At 40.0% G+C, this 22,335-nt stretch overlaps 1 protein-coding gene across 2 annotated transcripts in view; it reads right to left on the bottom strand.

The window, feature by feature from the left end:
• Window positions 1–16,907, bottom strand: part of LOC133664541 (tetraspanin-4-like) — a 48,542-nt gene extending 31,635 nt beyond the window's left edge. The window contains exon 1 of one of the 2 annotated variants that reach the window (XR_009828593.1): window positions 16,689–16,907. Coding sequence is in view for 1 of the 2 variants with exons in the window: in XM_062069257.1 (XP_061925241.1) it covers window positions 16,689–16,829 (141 nt within the window). In the remaining variant the exon portion in view is untranslated. The remainder of the gene's footprint in view (window positions 1–16,688) is intronic. The other variant, XM_062069257.1, reaches the window with a different exon arrangement.
• Window positions 16,908–22,335: the final 5,428 nt, after the last annotated feature.

Genomic DNA, 22,335 nt, shown 5'->3' with positions numbered 1-22,335 from the left:
TCAAAAGATGGAGCTAACTGTTTTAATGGCATTCAGACTTTACTTAAATCAATAACGGAGCAGCATCTCCTCATCCGGAAACAACAACAAGGCCGGAAATGTGTCCCGTGAAAAACGGTCCGACCGGAACTCTCTAATAACCAAAGTTCCTTGGGTGAATAATATCAAACTCACTACACCGGTATGTTTTAGCGATTTCATGGCGAGTTTACTGACAGATATAAGTAAGAACTTTACACTACTTTATATTGAAAATGGCAACAGCGGAGGATGAATGTCACATAACAAGAAGATAGAGAAAAAGAAGAAGCTTATCGACTATGTTGTCGGCACAGACTACAAAGGCGGATGCGCGCAATTTTTCAGGATTTATGCAGATCCCAAATACAGATCAGCAGATACCAGAACGTAAGAAAAGTTGCTTTTGCATAATATTGCGAAACAAAACGCCAGATAATATGTCTTACCTCATACCACACCGTAATAATACTCGTATGTTTAATGCGCCGACAATCCATCAAGCGGTGTGGCTTCATAGCTTACCAAAGTCGTACTAAAACATTTTGTGTAATGTTCTATATTTTCAATGGAACATATAAAATGTTGGTGTTGTTTACTTGAGTCATATTGCCATCATAGTGCAGTCTACACATATATATTATGTTTGACAGCCATCTACTGGTCACACTTATCATTACACCATGTACCAAATAAAATTGCTTCGAGGTCAGTGAGCAAAACCAGAATTATTCTGTACATTAGGCGCACCGGGTTATAAGGTGCACTGTCGTGTTTTGGGAAAAAAAAAAGATTTTAAGTGTGCCTTATAGTCCGGAAAATACGGTAGTTTATTTAAACTTTTGTTTACGTTCAACACATTGCACGTAGTTGACCTGCACTTTTGATTAGACATTTTTGGGGAACTGTTGAGAGCGATCCCAAGCAATGATTTAAGTTGGTAAAGTAGTGAATAAACGCATCTCTGTTGATGTAAACAAGGAAGTAACGTTTAAATGGGGCAATGCGGGGATACATTTGATTGGTTAGACCGGGGGTCAGTTACCCGCGGCTCTAGAGCGGCCCAGGGCGCCATGGAGCTTTTTCAAAAATGTATGGAAATGGAAAAAAAATTGGGTGAAAAATATATTTTTTGTTGGAATATGGTTTCTGTAGGAGGACAAACACGACACAAACCTTCCTACTTGTTAGAAAGCCCACTGTTTAGTATGTTTGTGTTTATGCTTCACTGATGAGAGTATTTGGCGAGCGCCGTTTTGTCTTACTAATTTCAGCGGCCCCTGAACTCACCGTTGTGTGGACTATGACTCAACAGTTTGTTTACATGTACAACTTTATATTTTTTATTTTTGTCATAAAAAAATACAATCATGTGTGCTTACGGACTGTATCCCTGCAGACTGTATTGATCTATATTGATATATAATGTAGGAACCAGAAATATTAATAACAGAAAGAAACAACCCTTTTGTGGGAATGAGTGTGAATGGGGCAGGGAGGTTTTTTGGGTTGGTGCACTAATTGTAAGTGTATATTTTGTTTTTTAAATTGATTTAATAAATAAATAAATAAATTAAAAAATTAAATAAATAATTTTTTTTTTTTTTTTTTTTACATTTCTTGTGCGGCCAGGTACCAATCGATCCACGGACTGGTACCGGTTGTTGGGGACCACTGATATAGAACTATAAATATTTGATACTTGTTTACATTGACAAAGGTGGTGTTTTAGACCGCAACATCGTTCAATTAAGTACACTTGTTACGTATGTCTAGCTTGTGTGCTATTGTGTGCTTAGCTGTTGAATAGCTGCTAGCTCCTATTGGCCTATAGCCTACAATGTTTACCTTTTGTAAAAGACTTCACTAAAATACAAGAAAATATCAACCTTGTGAGCTTATTGGAGGACATTTAGATGTTAACTGGCTGTCCAACTTTATGCAAGCCGATATAATCGGACATTTGTATTTTGCAGATATTGGATGAATATTAGATGGCAAAATCGGAACAGGAACCCCCGAACAACTACTGTCTAACTGCAGCAACTACAGCTTTAAAACAAACACACAGTCACTTCATGTTCAGTGCAAAGTAGTGTTGTCCCGATACTAATATTTTGGTGCCGGTACCGAAATGTATTTCGATACTTTTCAAAATAAAGGGGACCACAAAAAATTGCATTAATTGGCTTTATTTTAACAAAAAATGTTAGGGTACATTAAACATATGTTTCTTATTGCAAGTTTGTCCTTAAATAAAATAGTGAACATACAAGACAACTTGTCTTTTACTAGTAAGTAAACAAACAAAGGCTCCTAATTTAGTGTGCTGACATATGCAGTAACATATTGTGTCATTTTCCATTTTATTATTTTTGTCAACATTAGTAAGGACAAGTGGTAGAAAATGAATTATTAATTTACTTGTTCATTTACTGTTAATATCTGCTTACTTTCTCTTTTAACATGTTCTATCTACACTTCTGTTAAAATGTAAAAATCACTTATTCTTCTGTTGTTTGGATATTTTACATTAGTTTTGGATGATACCACAACTTTGGGTATCAATCCGATACCAAGTAGCTACAGGATAATACAATGGTCATCATTTAAGTTCTCATGTGTCCAGGGACGTATTTCTTGAGTTTATAAACATAATATAAATTTAAAAAAAAACAAAGGAAGATTTTGTGATGCTAAAAAATATCGATGTAAGGATAGTAGTATCGACTAGATACGCTACTGTACTTTGTATCATTTAGAGGCGATATAGTACCGAATATGATTCATTAGTATTGTGGTACTATACTAATACTGGTATACCGTACAACCCTAGTGCAAAGTAAGCTTCAAAATTAAAGTAGTAATAACCTGGATTTTATTTCCTGGAAGAAATGTATGAAAACAGTAAACTATGAAATGAAAATACAATCAGAATCACAATTTAAAAAATGTAAAATGAAAAAAAAAAAAAAAGTCAACAACTGTCATAGCTTCAATAATGCTTTATTATCGCACATTCCTCTTATACCTGTGGTCAAAGTCACAAGTAAATGTACAAGCAACCATTATATTTATATTATAACCATAGTGTGCGGGGTGTCGACATAAAAGTGTTCCTCTGAACATCTCGTGTCAAACCCGGTGGAGGCTGAGTTATTGCATTGACACGTATGGCTGCTAATGGAAGGCGCTCACCGACGCTGTGACTGCTGACAAAAGTAACAAGATCAATTGCGAGGGGTAGCCAAATGCGACAAACCTGACAGCACGACGCTTTACACTTTATGACCCCGCATAAACTACAAAAAAAGCACAACCTTTTGAATGAAAATAATGGGAAAAAACTTTCAAAGGCTAGGTTAATGGCCCGATGGTAACCCAAAAGAGCATGCTTTTTTTTACAAACTAAAATACGAGTGCAGGGATACACAATCGCATTTAAAAAAAATTTCAAGTTCTGGTTCGGACACCGTTCATGCACTGGCACCCTTTTAAAAGTACCAATTTGGTACTAGTCACGGTTCAAATGTAAACGATGCTTGCCCCTAGTGCAGGGGTCGCCAACCCAAAATGTTGAAAGAGCCATATTGGACCAAAAATACCCCCCAAAAATATGTCTGGAGCCGCAAAAAATTTAAAAAAAGCCTTATGTAAGTTTTGTAATGAAGACAACACATGATGTAAGTGTCTATATTAGTTATATTAGCCTACTATCAAAATGACTTTAAAAGTCTTGTATAAGTGTAATATAGAAGACAACACATGATGTAAGTGTCTATATTAGCTATAATAGCCTACTATCAAAGGCTGACGCAAATCTTTGTTGACAGAAATGTTGTATTTTAATTTTTATTCTACACATTTTTGCAACATTGGAAAACATTAGTAAAATGGAGGCTTCTCAGAGGGTGAGATAACTCCTGGAAATTACTGGCTTAGAATGGCCAAAGGTATAGATGTGTGTCTAAGTTTAAGGAAACGGCAGGCTGTCATCTTCTAATGGATTCATTACAATCTTTGGAAGCTAGGTAACGTTTGCAGTGGTCTGGAACAACATGGCACACTACTATGAGAAATGCAGCCAATATTACATACAGATAATTTATTTTTAATGTGTCATGAGACATGCAAATATAAATTAAATACACAAAGGACGTAAGTAAAATAAATTAAATGAGCTCAAATATACCCATTAATGAGGCATAATGATGCAATATGTACATGCAGTTAGCCTAAATAGCATGTTAGCATCCATTAGCTTGCAGTCATGGATTGACCAAATATGTCTGATAAGCCCTCCAGTAAATCAATAAAATCAACAAAGCTCACCTTTGTGCATTCACGCACAGCATAAAACGTTTGGTGGACAAGATGAGACAAAGAAGAAGTGGCATAAAACACGCCTTTCTGTGGCAGCATTGGAGAAAGTTGTACATCCCCACCTTCTACCATCCTAGTCACGTCCGTTGTGTCCTTGGGCAAGACACTTCACCCTTGCTCCTGATGGGTGCTGGTAGCGCCTTGCATGGCAGCTCCCTCCATCAGTGTGTGAATGTGTGTGTGAATGGGTGAATGTGGAAATACTGTCAAAGTGCTTTGAGTACCTTGAAGGTAGAAAAGCGCTATACAAGTATAACCCATTTATCATTTATTTACATGTAAAAAAATTGCGATGAGTTCAAGGATTGCTGAAATGAGTAGGACAAAACGGTGCTTGCCAAATACTCTCATCAGTGAAGCATGTATAACATATGCAGTGGGATTTCTAACAATTAGGAAGGTTTGTGTCCTGTTTGTTTTCCTACAGAAAATATATTAAAGCAAAAAATATAATTCGTTTTCACACATCTCTGAAAGAGGTCCATGGAGCCACTAGGGCGACGCTAAAAAGCCGCATGCGGACCTAGAGCCGTGGGTAGCTGACTAGCATACACTCGCATGGTGACTTATTTTGCAGTTGACTCGATAAAAAAAAACATTGTTACATGCAAATTTTGGCTGTACCTTAACCAAGAGGGCATACAAAAAACCAGGGCAAAGTTTAGGCAAAAATTTCCCTAGAAACTGAATTGGGGCCACCGTACCTTTAGGCACCTTTAAATGGCTGTATCTCTTCATTAAATGCTGTAATTCCCAATGGTTAAATGCCATATGCAGTAATTCTGAGACTCCAAAGTTAATGCTTTCCAGGCTGGCGAAGCTTAACAATGCTGTTGCTAACGACGCCATTGAAGCTAACTTAGCAACGGGACCTCACAGAGCTATGCCAAAAACATTAGCTATTCACCTATGCCAGCCAGCGCTCATCTGCTCATCAACACCCGTGCTCACCTGCGTTTCAGCGATCGACGGAGCGATGAAAGACTTCACCCGATCATAGATGCGGTCGGCGGCCCGGAGACGGAGGAAGTCAAGGTGAGGTCGGCGGCTTGCGCGTCTGCTATCCATCTCAAAGTCCTCCTGGTTGTGTTGCTGTAGCCCGCCGCTAATACACCGATCACACCTACAGCTTTCTTCTTTGCAGTCTCCATTGTTCATTAAACAAATTGCAAAAGATTCACCAACACAGATGTCCAGACTACTGTGGAATTTTGGGATGAAAACAGAGAGTTTTGTATTGGATTCAATGGGTCAGAATACTTCCGTCAACCATTGATGTCATGCGCATACGTCATCATACATAGACGTTTTCAACCGGAAGTGTGGCGGGAAATTTAAAATTGCACTTTATAAGTTAACCCGGCCGTATTGGCATGTGTTGCAATGTTAAGATTTCATCATTGATATATAAACTATCAGACTGCGTGGTCGGTAGTAGTGGGTTTCAGTAGGCCTTTAAAGGCCTACTGAAATGAATTTTTTTTATTTAAACGGGGATAGCAGATCTATTCTATGTGTCATACTTGATCATTTCGCGATATTGCCATATTTTTGCTGAAAGGATTTAGTATAGAACAACGACGATAAAGATTGCAACTTTTGGTATCTGATAAAAAAAGGCTTGCACCTACCGGAAGTAGCGTGACGTAGTCAGTTGAACATATACGCAAAGTTCCCTATTGTTTACAATGATGGCCGCATGAAGTGAAAGAGATTCGGACCGAGAAAGCGACAATTTCCCCATTAATTTGAGCGAGGATGAAAGATTTGTGGATGAGTAAAGTGCAAGTGAAGGACTAGTGGGGAGTTGAAGCTATTCAGATAGGGAAGATGCTGTGAGAGCCGGGGGTGACCTGATATTCAGCTGGGAATGACTACAACAGTAAATAAACACAAGACATATATATACTCTATTAGCCACAACACAACCAGGCTTATATTTAATATGCCACAAATTAATCCTGCATAAAAACACCTGCGTGTTTGTTATGCTAGCTCCTAGCTCCTCTGCTAGCTCCTAGCTCCATAGAACACGCCAATACAATTCAAACACATGATCAAAACACACAATCACTCAGCCCAAAAGACCGTTCACCTAACCCAAGGTTCATAAAGCTTATATATTTTAAAAAAGTTACGTACATACGCAAAAAAAAGCCAAAGCTGCATACTCACAGTAGCACGTCTGCGTCTTTGTCATCCAAATCAAAGTAATCCTGGTAAGAGTCTGTATTGTCCCAGTTCTCTACAGGCGTCTGTGTATCCAAGTCAAATGTCCTCCTGGTTAGAGTCTCTGTTATCCGAGTTCTTCCATCTTGACTGCATCTTTCGGGAATGTAAACAAAGAAGCGCCGGCTGTGTACTGTTGTGGCTGACTACGTTCGAAAAATACGTCCATTTCGCACCGACAACTTTCTTCTTTGCTTGCTCAGCTTCCTTCTTCATAATGCAATGAACATGATTGAAACAGATTCACGAACACAGATGTCCAGAATACTGTGGAATTATGAAATGAAAACAGAGCTTTTTCGTATTGGCTTCAATGTGGAAGGCATACCCGTGTTCACCGGTCTACGTCACGCGCATACGTCATCCTCAGAGGCGTTTCGAACCGGAAGTTTAGCGGCAAATTTAAAATGTCACTTTATAAGTTAACCCGGCCGTATTGGCATGTGTTATAATGTTAAGATTTCATCATTGATATATAAACTATCAGACTGCGTGGTCGGTAGTAGTGGGTTTCAGTAGGCCTTTAAGGCACGCCACCAATATTGTTGTCCGGGTGGAAATCGGGAGAAATTCGGGAGAATGGTTGCCCCGGGAGATTTTCGGGAGGGGCACTGAAATTCGGGAGTCTCCCTGGAAAATCGGGAGGGTTGGCAAGTATGATTTCCACCACCAACAGAAGAGGTTATGTTTTCACCTCAATTTATTTGTTTGGATAATCCTATGCAAAAAAGCAAAAGTCAAACGCTACTTTACTCTGCTTTGTGTCGACTGTAAAAGTTGTGTGTGTTAAGTTGGTTATTTGACAAAACCATGTGTGTTGGAGCAGATAGAAACCTTCCAGCCACTTCTTTGTCACATCCAACGATGGACCAATCACATCCACTTCTGTTGTAAATTAAAAAATAACATCGACGTGACTCGACTCGAACTGGAAAGCCTCGTCTCTCGCATCCCACACTTTAGACTTCTTGTGTGTGTTTCTGAGTGTCGTGCTTTGCCATTGTTTCACCTCCCAACCTTCGTCCGACCCAAGCGTTATGCAAGCGGCACGGCAGTCATATTTGATTTATGCTAATGAGCGGTAAAGATTGGGAGTTGTTGTGCTTTATGTGCTCTTTGAAATATTCATGTTTCACATTTGCATCAGGGGAACATGTAAGAAGGCAAACGGGTGCTTAATGTTTCATAGTCGGTCGTAATGAGTTTGTGCGTGTTATTTTATTTGGGGGACTTACTGTAATAACCAGCTTGCACTGATTACAAATACAAGAACAATGATTCCCTTCCTTCCATTTATTTCCCCCTCCTCTGTTTCTTTGAGCACATTTGTGATAAAGGAAGGAAGTTCTCATTAAATTATGGAGTCAATCTATTTAACATAAAAAAAAAAGACGACCTCGGGATACGAGTCTGTTTGTTCTGAGATGCAGTTTGCACTTTGAAAAACCCGAATTGCGAATGAATTTAAAATCAATTTGATCGGTGCTTTCTCTTTCAAAACACCACAGTTGTAACAGGTAGCATACCTTTTTTAAAAAGAAAAACACTGTCGGATAATAAATATTGTATGAGAAGCAATACACTATAATGTACAACTACAGTATTTTTTAGGAAGTAAAGCAATAATAATATTGTACTGTGTTTGCTTCTCTGTCAAACACACCATCCACAGCTTATCCATATTTTCATGGATACATGTCCGCCCTTTATATGTTAGTTTAACATCCTTGGCTGGCGTTATCGACTCATTCTTCTTCAGTATGGTGCAGATTTCTTTCTTTATTCAATAAAAGTAATCTGTTTCTTCTTTGCACTCTTCAATTTACAGTCTTGGATTTTAATTTTAATTGTCGTGTTGATATCTTATTGTGTAAATGCCCGAGCATTCACACAAATGTTGTTCTACACCAAACACTCATCTCTTTATTATTATTATTATTCCGCCCAAAAACTTTGGCGCCTTCCAGGGCCCGCAGTTTTCATCCAATCGAAATCGTTCAAGTATCAAACGTTCATTTTGGCTGTGAATCGCGGATTCTTTCCCAAATACCCCAGATTACCCAGAATTTCAGGTTTTCCGGGACATTTTTCCCCATTTAAAATGAATGGGCCATTTTTAAAACTTGCACAATTCCTACATTTCTCACCCACATCCTGGAAAATCAAACCACCATTTTCCAAGTTGAGAAAAATTCCAGGAATTCAGGGTTTTCCAAAGCCCTATCTTCACCCTTTGTTTTAGCGTTTTAACGTCCACATTTTTCAACCAATTCCAACCAACCCTTCATCAAACATTCCTTTTAGTTAGGACATCAGAAGTTACCTCATTTCATAGAAATTCCCGGTTTTCCAAAAATTCCAGTATTCGTGATTTTATCAATTTTTTTTTTATTCCATTTTTTTCCGAAATTCTAAAATTTCCAGGAAATTCCCATTCAAATGAATGGCGATTTTCAAAGTTTTTCAACTCCCACATTGTTCACCCGATTGGAACCGTTCCACCATCCACATACTCCACTCATCCCGGACATTCAAGCCAATATGTTTCCTGGTTCCAAAAAAATCCTGGATTACACTGAATTACAGGAATTTTGCACCATTAAAAATGAATGGACAATATATAAACCTCTTCTTAGCACACATTTCTCAACCGATTCAAACCGTTCCAACATCCCCACACTCCACTCACGCTGGGAATTAAAGCATTTTAGTTCCACTCACATGGTTCGGTGGGTTGAGCACATTCGGCCTTCACACGCAATTGCATATTCTACTTATTTTTATCTTTGCCTTCTTGTATTTTTTTTGTAAAGCACATTGGATTGTCTTGTGTAAAATAAATGTGAACACTTTCTTTGTTCCAACGGTTGAAAAACAAAGTTACTGTCACAGGAAAAAACAATGTTACTGTCACGGTAGTGCATGGCAGCTGTTGGAGTGCCCCCAGGATGCAGAGAAAGGTATAGCAATGTGCAGGTAAAGGTCCTTTAATTATATGCAAGACAGGAAAAGTGTAGCAGAATAAACACTACCAGCATGTACAATTAATGAATGAAATGAAATTATTGATGTGTATGTGGTAGTGGTATATAAAGCGCTTTACAATGAGAAACCCATACATAGAAGCTTAGCGATGGTAAGCTTCATTTATACCACGTTGGGTGGCACTGTGTCTTGCCAAGGACACAACGACAGTGACTACAATTGAACCAGGAACCTTAAAGTGTCTGGACAGCTGCTCTATCCACTGAACCACTTTGCCCCAAACCAAGGAGAATAATGAACAAAGTTCAGTCGCGACTCGACCATGCAGCCCATTTTTCTTCAAGTGCTTCCTTTTTGTGCATCTTGAAACAGCCACACCACAATTTTTCAGAGTCCTGTATTTCAGCTGAAGTTATTTGTGGATTTTTCTTTGCATCTCCAACAGCTTTCCTGGCAGTTGTGGCTGAAATCTTTGCTGGTCTACCTGAATCCCTCATTTTCCACTTCTTAATCAGCATTTGAACACTGCTGATTGGCATTCTCAATTCCTTGGATATCTTTTTATACCCCTTTCCTGTTTTATGCAGTTCAATTACCTTTTCTCGCAGATCCTTTGACAATTATTTTGCCTTCCCCATGACTCAGAATCCAGAAACATCTGTGCAGCACTGGATGAAAGATGCAATGGTCTGTCAGAAGCCCAGAAACTCACTGACCTTTTATACACACACATTAATTACAAACAAACAGGTCACAGGTGAGGATTGGAACCTTGATTAGCCATTCAAACCCGTTTGTGTCAACTTTTGTGCATGTTATCAGATCAAAGTCACTGGGGTATGTAAACTTTTGATCAGGGTCATTTGGGTACTTTTTTTTGTCATTTTGATTTAAAAAGAGTAAACACAGTTGTTTGCCAATAAATAGCTTCACACAACCATTAAGCATGAGTGGAAGAAAGGTTTTTGTGTTATCATTTATATTCTCTGAAGAATGACCAGTAAATCATAAATTCTCCCAGGGTATGTAAACTTATGAGCACAACTGTACAAAACTGTCATGATTTTATGTAGATTTTTAGCTAAAGGCTATTGCTCGTGAGTAAGATGGGATGTTTTGGTCGTATCTCACGGAGTTCAACACGCTAACCAGAGCAGGGGAGCCTCGTAACCCACATTTTTGTTCACAACCTTAAGCATAAGACCCCCAAAAAACTCTTAACATGGGCTACTCGTATCCCGAGGTGTCATGTCTGTTGATCATGTTTTTGTTTTGGCCATGTGTTGTTTGTTTTTTGGACTCTTTTTAGTTCCTGGTTGCACTTCCTGGTTTGTTTGTTTCCATAGCAACTCATTAGTTTTCACCTGGTTCACATCGTCATGTCACGCACCTGTTCAAGTTTAGAGTCACGCACCTGTTTTCACTGATCATGTCACTATATAAGCTTTTCTGTTTCTGTTGTTCGTCCTGGCGACATCACATTCACACTCCTGCCACTCTGTTCACGCTCATGATCCATGCTGCTCTTTTTCATGCTTTTTCCTCATGCCAAGTAAGTTTTGTTTAATAGTTTTTGTGCCCTTGTGCAAGTCTTTTGTTTTGTATAGCCAAGTTTGCTACCTCCACTGTGAGCGCCTTTTGTTGATTCCTTTTTTATTGTTAAATAAACATGTATTTAAATTCACGCCTCGCACGCGCCAATTTTCCGTTGCCTTCTGGGAGAACCAACCACGCCAGGGACCAAGTCCTGACACGAGGTACCGCACAGTGAGCCTTTCTAATATGAATTGAATGAATGGCATCAGCGGCTCCAATAAGTCAATGAAGACAGGATTGAATTATACAAGAAACATACTCTTAAATGGATATGGATTTTCTATCATTTGTTGTTTATCCCTGCATAAAGTGCTTGTGGGACAATACTGTTTATTGCTACGACAAACTTGAATTGATCCAAGATTGATGAAAAGGGGAAAACAGGAAAAATTATATATATATATACAGTATGTATGTATGTATGTATGTATGTATGTATGTATGTATGTATGTATGTATATATATATATATATATATATATATATATATATATATATATATATATATATATATATATATATATATATATATATATATATATATATATATATATATATATAAATATATATAATTGTTTCTTTTTGTCTTTTCCCCCACTCACTTCATGACTGAAAGAATGGTGCTAATGCTACTTAGTGACAAGATAATAGGACGTACAAGCAAGCCAGGGATTTCATGAATTCAGTGCAGAGGAGTTTGCAGGGGTGAAGAACAGGCCGCAAGGAGGGGGAGTTTGTTCTAAATTAATATTTGATATTAGCTGTCCTTGCGTATTATCTCTGCAACTCTAATTGCCTCTGGTAACAACCTGCTGTATCATTTGACATGTAAATATTCATCCTATTACACGCAGCTATGGTAATGAACTAAAAGCTCAAAGCACGCTTTACTCATGCTAACAACCCTCCGTGAAAGAATAAAGTTAAAATAATACGAATGAGGAACGAGTCAACGCCCACCCTCCTTTTCACCCTTAGTTCAAGTCACGGTCACACAAATCAAATGAAAAACACAACCTGCTCCATCACACTGAATCATTGTCATTCATGATATTCATGGTTTTGGGCAAATGCTTTTTTACAGCACCTTTGCCCGCAAAATACGGCTAGATTCAACGACGAAAGAAAAACCTGCTATTAATGCAACAATTCCAGAAAAAGAAACAACAACTGCTTTAAAAATCCCCACCTGACCATGTCGGAATGTGAAGCATACAGAATCCCGATTGTGCACCTTTATTAACACAGTATTACCTCAACTAACTTACGAGTATTTTGAGAAATTAGCTGTCTCTCTGCTTTTTGTTGTGCTTTAGGTTGCGAGCATAATTTGAGTTAGGAGACATTGCCTCCCCCCTCCCTTTTGTTCCTCTAAAGAAGAACAAACTGACAAGAAAAAGTGGATTTTATTGTCTTTATTCCTGACCATTGAAGCGACCCTGGCAGGCGTTACAGGTGCATCAGAGCCAGAACAAACAGGCTCAGAGACAGCTTCTTTCCCAGAGCTGTCACCATCCTGGACTCTAACTTATAATAATAATTCACCCCTATTCAATATCCTACCCTAATACCCTACTGTGCAATATTACCCTTCGAGTGCAATACATCCGACACTGATTGTTATTTTTTACTCCGGTACTCTTGTCTTGTACTGAATATTGTACAGTATTTTGTATTTTGTAATTCTATAGTGTTTTGTATATTGTACAGGATTACTTATTATTTCTATTGGATAGTAGTCTGTTTATTTCAATTGTTAGTTGTTGTTTTTTTCTTTCTTTTTTATTACCTCTTGTGTAATTTATTTTTACCCCATATTTGTTCCCACTACCGCACCTTAAGTTGAAGTCCTTAATCTCGTTATATGCAAATATAATGACAATAAAGTCCATTCTATTCTATTAAAGTTAAGGAGGGCACCACACCGCTAGTGACACTGTGTGTGCGTGTTGGCAGGGAGGCTGTGAATGAGGACAGTTCAGCTAGTTCTTTTTGTTTTGACTTTGTTATTACTAAAATAGGGACTTGCTGAGGCTGGGACTCATTATTCACATTTACATTGATGGACAAATTTGCTTAAATTTTTTCTATTTACAAACCATGTTCAAGGACCAATTAAGTTAGTAAATCAAGGTTTTTCTTATACTTGTTGTACCTATGTTCTGCCTCTATAGATCTTCGTGTTATGAAACATATTCATTATTAATTTATTTTATTTATTTTAGCTCAACATAACTTTCCTTCTTATGCAGTATATTTGGTTAGGTCTTGTTTTTCTAATGAGGCCTGACAGAAGCCGAAGGTTTATGTCTTAAATAAATAATTATCTTTTTGATCAACACATGGTTTTGTATCATTTGACAAGTTTGTATACTGTAAGTAGGTTATATATGATTATTGAACACGATTAAAATCAAGAGAAGGTTACTAATTCAGTGTTAATATATGCATGGGCTTGGGCCCGTACCCTTCTGTAGTGGGAAAGTTGGGCCCCTAGGTCGGGGGTTTAGCAACCCATGGCTCTTTAGCGCTGCTCTAGTGTGAAAATGGAAAAAGATGAAGAAAAAAACACGTTTTTTGTTTTAATATGGTATCTGTAGGAGAACAAACATGACACAAACCTTCCTAATTGTTAGAAATCCCACTGCTTATGTTATACATGCTTCACTGATGAGAGTATTTGGCAAGCATAATTTTGTCCTGCTAATATTAGCAATCCTTGAACTCATCGTAGTTTGTTTACATGTACAACTTTCTCTGATGCTGCCACAGAAAGACGTGTTTTATGCCACTCCTTCTTTGTCTCATTTTGTCCACCAAACATTTTATGCTGTGCGTGAATGCACAAAGGTGAGCTTTGTTGATATTGTCGACTTGTTGGAGTGCTAATCAGGCGTATTTGGTCGATCCATGACTGCAAGCAAATTGATGCTAACATGCTATTTAGGCTAGCTGTTTGCACATATTGCATCATTATGCCTCGTTTGAAGGTATATTTGAGCTCATTTAATTTCCTTTACTTACGTCCTCTGTGTGTTTAATTTACATTTGCATGTCTCATGACACATTATCTGTATGCAATATTGGCTGCATTTCTGATAGTTGTTTGTGTGCCATTTTGTTCCAGACCACAGCAAACGTTAGCGAGCCTGTAAAGATTGTAATAAATCCATTAGAAGAAGACAGCCTGCCGTTTCCTTAAACTTGGACACACACATCTATACCTTTGGTCATTCTAAGCCAGTCATTTCCGGAAGTTATCTCGTCCTGTGAGAAGCCTCCATTTTATTAATGATTTTCAATGTTGCAAAAATGTGAAGAATAAAAATGAAAATACAACATTTCTGTCAACGAATATTTGCGTCAACCTTTGATAGTAGGCTAATATAGCTAATACAGACACGTATATCATGTGTTGCCTTCATTATAACACTTATATAAGGCTTTTAAAGGCCTACTGAAACCCGCTACTACCGACCACGCAGTCTAATAGTTTATACATCAATGATGAAATCTTAACATTGCAACACATGCTAATACGCCCGGGTTAACTTATAAAGTGCAATTTTAAATTTCCCGGGGAACTTCCGGTTGAAAACATCTATGTATGATGACGTTTGCACGTGATGTCAATGGTTGAAACGGAAGTATTGGGACACATTGTATCTCAATACAAACAGCTCTGTTTTCATCGCAAAATTCCACAGTATTCTGGACATCTGTGTTGGTGAATCTTTTGCAATTTGTTTAATGAACAATGGAGACTGCAAAGAAGAAAGCTGTAGGTGGTATCGGTGTATTAGCGGCTGGCTGCAGCAACACAACCAGGAGGGACGGCGTGGCGAAGTTGGTAGAGTGGCTGTGCCAGCAATCGGAGTGTTGCTGGTTACTGGGGTTCAATTCCCACCTTCTACCTTCCTAGTCACGTCAGTTGTGTCCTTGGGCAAGACACTTCACCCTTTGCCTCTGATGGCTGCTGGTTAGGGCCTTGCATGGCAGCTCCCGCCATCAGTGTGTGAATGTGTGTGTGAATGGGTAAATGTGGAAATACTGTCAAAGCGCTTTGAGTACCTTGAAGGTAGAAATGCGCTATACAAGTATAACCCATTTATCATTTATCATTTATAATTTTGAGGATAGCAAACGCGCTATCCGACGCTAGCCGCCGACCGCATCGATGATCGGGTGAAGTCCTTCGTCGCGCCGTCGATCGCTGGAACGCAGGTGAGCACGGGTGTTGATGAGCAGATGAGGGCTGGCGTAGGTGGAGCGCAAATGTTTTTATCATAGCTCTGACGAGGTCCCGTAGCTAAGTTAGCTTCAATGGCGTCGTTAGCAGCAGCATTGCTAGGCTTCGACAGGCGGCACAGCATTAACCGTGTAGTTACAGGTCCAGTGTTTGGTTCGGTGTCTCCTGATAGTAGTATTGTTGATCTGCTGTCTATCCTTCCAGTCAGGGGCTTATTTCTTTTGTTTCTATCTGCATTTAAGCACGATGCTATCACGTTAGCTCCGTAGCTAAAGTGCTTCACCGATGTATTGTCGTGGAGATAAAAGTCACTGTGAATGTCCATTTCGCGTTCTCGACTCTCATTTTCAAGAGGATATAGTATCCGAGGTGGTTTAAAATACAAATCCGTGATCCAAAATAGAAAAAGGAGAAAGTGTGGAATCCAATGAGCCCTTGTATCTAAGTTACGGTCAGAGCGAAAAAAGATACGTCCTGCACTGCACTCTAGTCCTTCACTCTCACGTTCTTCATCCACGAATCTTTCATCCTGGCTCAAATAATGGGGTAATCGTCGCTTTCTCTGTCCGAATCGCTCTCGCTACTGGTGTAAACAATGGGGAAATGTGAGGAGCCCTTCAACCTTTGACGTCACGCTGCTTCCGGTACAGGCAAGGCTTTTTTTATCAGCGACCAAAAGTTGCGAACTTTATCGTCGATTTTCTCTACTAAATCCTTTCAGCAAAAATATGGCAATATCGCGAAATGATCAAGTATGACACATAGAATGGATCTGCTATCCCCGTTTAAATAAAAAAAATTCATTTCAGTAGGCCTTTAAAGTCATTTTGATAGTAAGCTAATATAGCTAATATAGACACTTACATCATGTGTTGCCTTCATTATAACACTTATAAAATACTTTTAAAGCTTTGCGGCTCCAGACAGATTTTTTTGTTGTTGTATTTTTGGTCCAATATGGCTCTTTCAACATTTTGGTTTGACGACCCCTGCCCTCGGTCAACAACATTAAGAATCCCTGGGCTAGACTATGATTATCTTTACTGCACTTCCTGTTATTGAGTTCATAAACCTTAAAAGGAATACACTACCCTCGATGCTGTGTAGTGGTTTGAGTGGGGTTTTTTTGTTTGTTTTTTTGCTGTGACTGATGTATTATTTAGGAAGCAAAGCAAACATAAAAAGATTTAGAAGAAGAAGAACTGTTAGAATGTCATGCTGGGACTTACCGCTGTCCACCATGTTCCTGGGTTGTCTAGGCCACAGTTGTCGCTGTACTCCAGGCAGCAGGAGTCCGGCACACGGGAGGCGTTGTAAACTTCAAACCAGTCGGTGTGGTTGGTCACACCGCAGCAGCGGAACTGCATCATAGACAGACCATGAAGTTAGTTTTTGTTTTCAGAATTTTTTTTATTAAACTGTTCTCCTTTGGGCAATCCAATGGTACCACGGTTGTTGTCCCCTTTGTTTTAAATATGATTTGGTTTTTGACAAAAATTCCAGCCCAAATTGAGCACCAGTTTTCGCATACCATCTTGGTCATTCTACAGCCAATCATTGTGCAAAACAAACTAGTCTGCTTAGCCTTGTATTATTCCGCATAACAGGGTGCTCAAACAAAGAATCCCACTATGTTCACACTGCAGGTCTGTTACGATTTCTTTACACATATTTGACATATACACTATATTGCCAAAAGTATTTGGCCGCCTGCCTTGACTCACATATGAACTTGAAATGTCATCCCAGTGCTTTGTGCACTGGTGCACAGTCATGTTGGAAGAGGAAGGGGCCCGCTCCAAACTGTTCCCACAAGGTTGGGAGCATGGAAATGTCCAAAATGTTTTGGTATCCTGGAGCATTCAAAGTTCATTTCACTGGAACTAAGGGGCCAAGCCCAACTCCTGAAAAACAACCCCACACCATAATTCCTCTTCCACAAATTTGAAACTGGGCACAATGCAGTCCGACATGTACCGTTATCCTGGCCACTTCCAAACCCAGACTCGTTCATCAGGTACCCAGATGTAAAAGCGTGATTCATCACTCCTTAGAACGCGTCTCCACTGCTCTAGAGTCCAGTGGCGACGTGCTTTACACCACTGCATCCCACGCTTTGAATTGGACTTGGTGATGTATGGCTTAGATGCAGCTCCATTGAAACCCATTCCATGAAGCTCTCTGCGTACTGTACGTGGGCTAATTGGAAGGTCACATGAAGTTTGGAGCTCTGTCGCAACTGACTGTGCAGAAAGTCGGCGACCTCTTTGCACTATGCACTTCAGCATCCGCTGACCCCTCTCTGTCAGTTTACGCGGCCTACCACTTGGTGGCTGAGTTGCTGTTGTTCCCAAACTCTTCCCTTTTCTTATATTAAAGCCCACAGTTGACTTTGGAATATTTAGGAGTGAGGAAATTTCACGACTGGATTTGTTGCACAGGTGGCATCCTATGACAGTTCAATCAATCAATCAATGTTTATTTATATAGCCCTAAATCACAAGTGTCTCAAAGGGCTGTACAAGCCACAACGACATCCTCGGTACAGAGCCCACATACGGGCAAGGAAAACTCACCCCAGTGGGACGTCAATGTGAATGACTATGAGAAACCTTGGAGAGGACCGCATATGTGGGTAACCCCCCCCCCCCCCCCCTCTAGGGGAGACCGAAAGCAATGGATGTCGAGTGGGTCTGACATAATATTGTGAAAGTCCAACACATCAGCGAAAGTCCAGTCCATAGTGGGGCCAGCAGGAACCATCCCGAGTGGAGACGGGTCAGCAGCGTAGAGATGTCCCCATCTGATGGACAGGCTAGCGGTCCACCCCGGGTTGGGAGCAGAGTAGAAAAGAAAAGAAAAGAAACGGCAGATCAACTGGTCTAAAAAGGAGTCTATTTAAAGGCTAGAGTATACAAATGAGTTTTAAGATGAGACTTAAATGCTTCTACTGAGGTAGCATCTCTAACTTTTACCGGAAGGGCATTCCATAGTATTGGAGCCCGAATAGAAAACGCTCTATAGCCTGCAGACTTTTTTTGGGCTCTGGGAATCACTAATAAGCCGGAGTTCTTTGAACGCCGATTTCTTGCCGGGACATATGGTACAATACAATCGTCAAGATAGGCAGGAGCTTGACCGTGTAGTATTTTATACGTAAGTAGTAAAACCTTAAAGTCGCATCTTAGGTGCACAGGAAGCCAGTGCAAGTGAGCCAGTATAGGCGTAATATGATCAAACTTTCTTGTTTTTGTCAAAAGTCTAGCAGCCGCATTTTGTACCATCTGTAATCTTTTAATGCTAGACATAGGGAGACCCGATAATAAAACGTTACAGTAATCGAGACGAGACGTAACGAACGCATGGATAATGATCTCAGCATCGCTTGTGGACAAAATGGAACGAATTTTAGCGATATTACGGAGATGAAAGAAGGCCGTTTTAGTAACACTCTTAATGTGTGACTCAAACGAGAGAGTTGGGTCGAAGATAATACCCAGATTCTTTACCGAGTCGCTTTGTTTAATTGTTTGGTTGTCAAATGTTAAGGTGGTATTATTAAATAGATGTCGGTGTTGAGCAGGACCGATAATCAGCATTTCCGTTTTCTTAGCGTTGAGTTGCAAAAAGTTAGCGGACATCCATTGTTTAATTTCATTAAGACACGCCTCCAGCTGACTACAATCCGGCGTGTTGGTCAGCTTTAGGGGCATGTAGAGTTGGCTGTCATCAGCATAACAGTGAAAGCTAACACCGTATTTGCGTATGATGTCACCTAGCGGCAGCATGTAAATACTAAAGAGTGCAGGGCCAAGAACCGAACCCTGGGGAACTCCGCACGTTACCTTAACATAGTCCGAGGTCACATTGTTATGGGAGACACACTGCATCCTGTCAGTAAGATAAGAGCTAAACCAAGACAAGGCTAAGTCTGTCATCCCAATACGCGTTTTGATACGCTCTAATAAAATATTATGATCAACAGTATCGAAAGCGGCGCTAAGATTAAGAAGCAGCAACATAGATGAAGCATCAGAATCCATCGTTAGCAATAGATCATTAGTCATTTTTGTGAGGGCTGTCTCCGTAGAGTGATTTGCCCTGAAACAGGACTGAAAAGGTTCACAGAGATTGTTAGACGCTAAGTGTTCATTTAGCTGCTGTGCTACAATTTTTTCGAGGATTTTCGAGATAAACGGAAGGTGGGACACCGGCCGGTAGTTTACCAGGAGATCAGGATCGAGGTTACGTCTTTTGAGTAGAGGATGAATAACCGCTTTTTTGAATGCTAGGGGAACAGTGCCAGAGGAAAGTGATAAGTTTATAATATTTAACACTGATGGACCTAATAATACAAAAAGCTCCTTGATAAGTTTCCCAGGAATTGGGTCAAGTAAACATGTTTGTTTTGTCCCATTTACACATTTTGACAATTCCTCCAATGTTATTTCATCAAAGAGAGAGAAACTATTTTGGAGGGCAGTGTCCGTCGTATATACAGTCGTATTTGTGTTGATAGAACCCAGTTGTAGCTGAGATGCATTGTCTTTAATCTCTTTTCTAATGACTTCAATTTTCTTATTAAAGAAATTCATAAAGTCATCTGCTGAGTGGGTGGAGCTACTGGGAGGAGTCCCTTGTTGGGTTAGCGATGCTACTGTACTAAACAGAAATTTAGGATCATTTTTGTTGAGGTGGATGAGATTTGAGTAATATTTAGCTTTAGCTGAGGTAAGCATGCGTTTATAAGTTATTAAACTATCACACCATGCTTGATGGAAAACCTCAAGCTTAGTCGCACGCCATTTGCGTTCCAGCTTTCTACATGATAATTTCTGGGCTTTAGTTTCTTCTGTAAACCATGGGGTACGCCTTTTAGGGGCCCTTTTAAGCTTTAGCGGTGCTACACTATCAATGGTGTCGCGCAGGGCGTCATTAAAGTTGTTAGTGAGGTTATCAATAGAGCCCACATAATTTGGGAATGGTGCCATTACCGAAGGCAGTAGGTCAGTAAGAGTCGTCGTTGTGGCAGCATTAATGTTGCGGCTGCTATAGTAGTTATTATTATTATTATTAGTTTGTTGACAATGAGTCAGAACTTCGAATTTTATAAGGCAATGATCGGACATTACTTTAGTGTACGGGAGTATCGTAACTTTAGAGGTGGTGACACCCCTGACAAGCACTAGATCTATCGTATTACCGTTGCGATGCGTGGGTTCATTTATTATTTGTGTAAGACCACAGCTATCAATTATAGTCTGGAGCGCCACGCATGGAGGGTCCGATGGGGTATTCATATGGATATTAAAGTCCCCCATTATGATTATATTGTCGGCGTGCATCACTAGATCAGCAACAAACTCTGAGAATTCACTGATGAAGTCCGAATAGGGCCCAGGGGGGCGGTAGATAACAGCCAGGTGGAGAGGCAGCGGTGTGACAAACCTCAAAGTGAGCACCTCAAACGAGTTATATTTATTATTTAGGTTAGGTGTAAGATTATAGTTTTCATTGTATATTAGTGCGACCCCCCCTCCCCTTTTAAGAGGTCGGGCAACATGTGTATTGGTATAGTTAGGAGGAGATGCCTCATTTAGCGCAAAAAAATCGTCTGGTTTGAGCCAGGTCTCGGCGAGACCAACGACGTCAAATTTGTTGTCTCTAATGACTTCATTAACTAATAACGTTTTGGAAGATAATGATCTTATGTTTAAAAAGCCCACATTATAGGTAGTGGGCTGTTTTGAGGATTGTTTGTTGAAATTATCCGAAGTAGCAATATTAATAATGTTGCGTTTATTATGCGTAGTGCACTTTAAATAGTTTCGACCATATCTAGGAATTGATACGACGGGGATATTCAGATTGTTTGCTTGATGTTGCGATAAACTGAACGCATCATAGTTAGCTACCTCAGTACAATGTATGTCTGCCTCTGACACGGTCACAAAAGAAAAAACATTATGTGAGTTGTGTTTTATTCTAAGAGAATTGCTATGTGTGCAGGGATTATCCAGCCTGACGCCGGCCAGTTCTAGTTTAAATGGCTTCTTACCGGAGACTCCACGTTTCTTTGGTTAGCTTTTCTCTTTGTTGTTAGCCCCGCTCGGCATCCCCGCTTCTGCTTCCGCTCGCACCGCTTACGTCGTCTCCATTGGCGGTCACCGCTAGCACTTGACTCCGCTGCTACAAAGGCCGTTCGATGTAGCCCGCGAAGTATTCCCATGCTAGCGAGGAGGTCCACCGTACATGCATCTTTCAGTCTATAACGACCCGATCCATCCACATCCAGAATTGTCTGTCGGTCGTATGTGATCACAGAGTGTTCACGCTTTGAGCCAGCCATGAAATTGACAGAAATTACGGGTGTTTTTTGCCAAATCGCTCTACACTCCCAAGAGCGTTAGTGAGCCGCAGCATAGCCATGCGCCGCCATTCCACGCTGGAAATCACTGAGCTCCTGAGAGCGGATCATTCCTTCACAAAAGTTTGTAGAAACAGTCTCCATGCCTAAGTGCTTGATTGTATACACTTATGGCCGGGCCAGGTGATTAGGACACCTGATTCTGATCATTTGGATGGGTGGCCAAATACTTTTGGCAATATAGTGTAAATCAAATATGGTTTCAATGTGACTGCAGTCTGAACGTCCAGGTCATCTGACTACAATTCGGCTTCCCCTGCACTGGCCTTGGCAAGGACATTATGCAAACACCCCAGTGAGACCATTGCAACAAACGACGTACTAAAATCCCTTCCCACCTTCAAGGATATCTGGGACGTTTTGACTCTGTTCCGTGACGCCGAACAGAGTGACTTCAAGGCTTTCTGAAAGACACTACGACATCCTGTCCACCGCCTTTTTTGCTTCAC

Source organism: Entelurus aequoreus, linkage group LG02 (genome assembly GCF_033978785.1).
Source record: "Entelurus aequoreus isolate RoL-2023_Sb linkage group LG02, RoL_Eaeq_v1.1, whole genome shotgun sequence".
Classification (NCBI taxonomy): domain Eukaryota; kingdom Metazoa; phylum Chordata; class Actinopteri; order Syngnathiformes; family Syngnathidae; genus Entelurus; species Entelurus aequoreus.
Note: the sequence above shows the minus strand (reverse complement) of the source record. Positions and strands in the feature narration are given on the sequence as shown.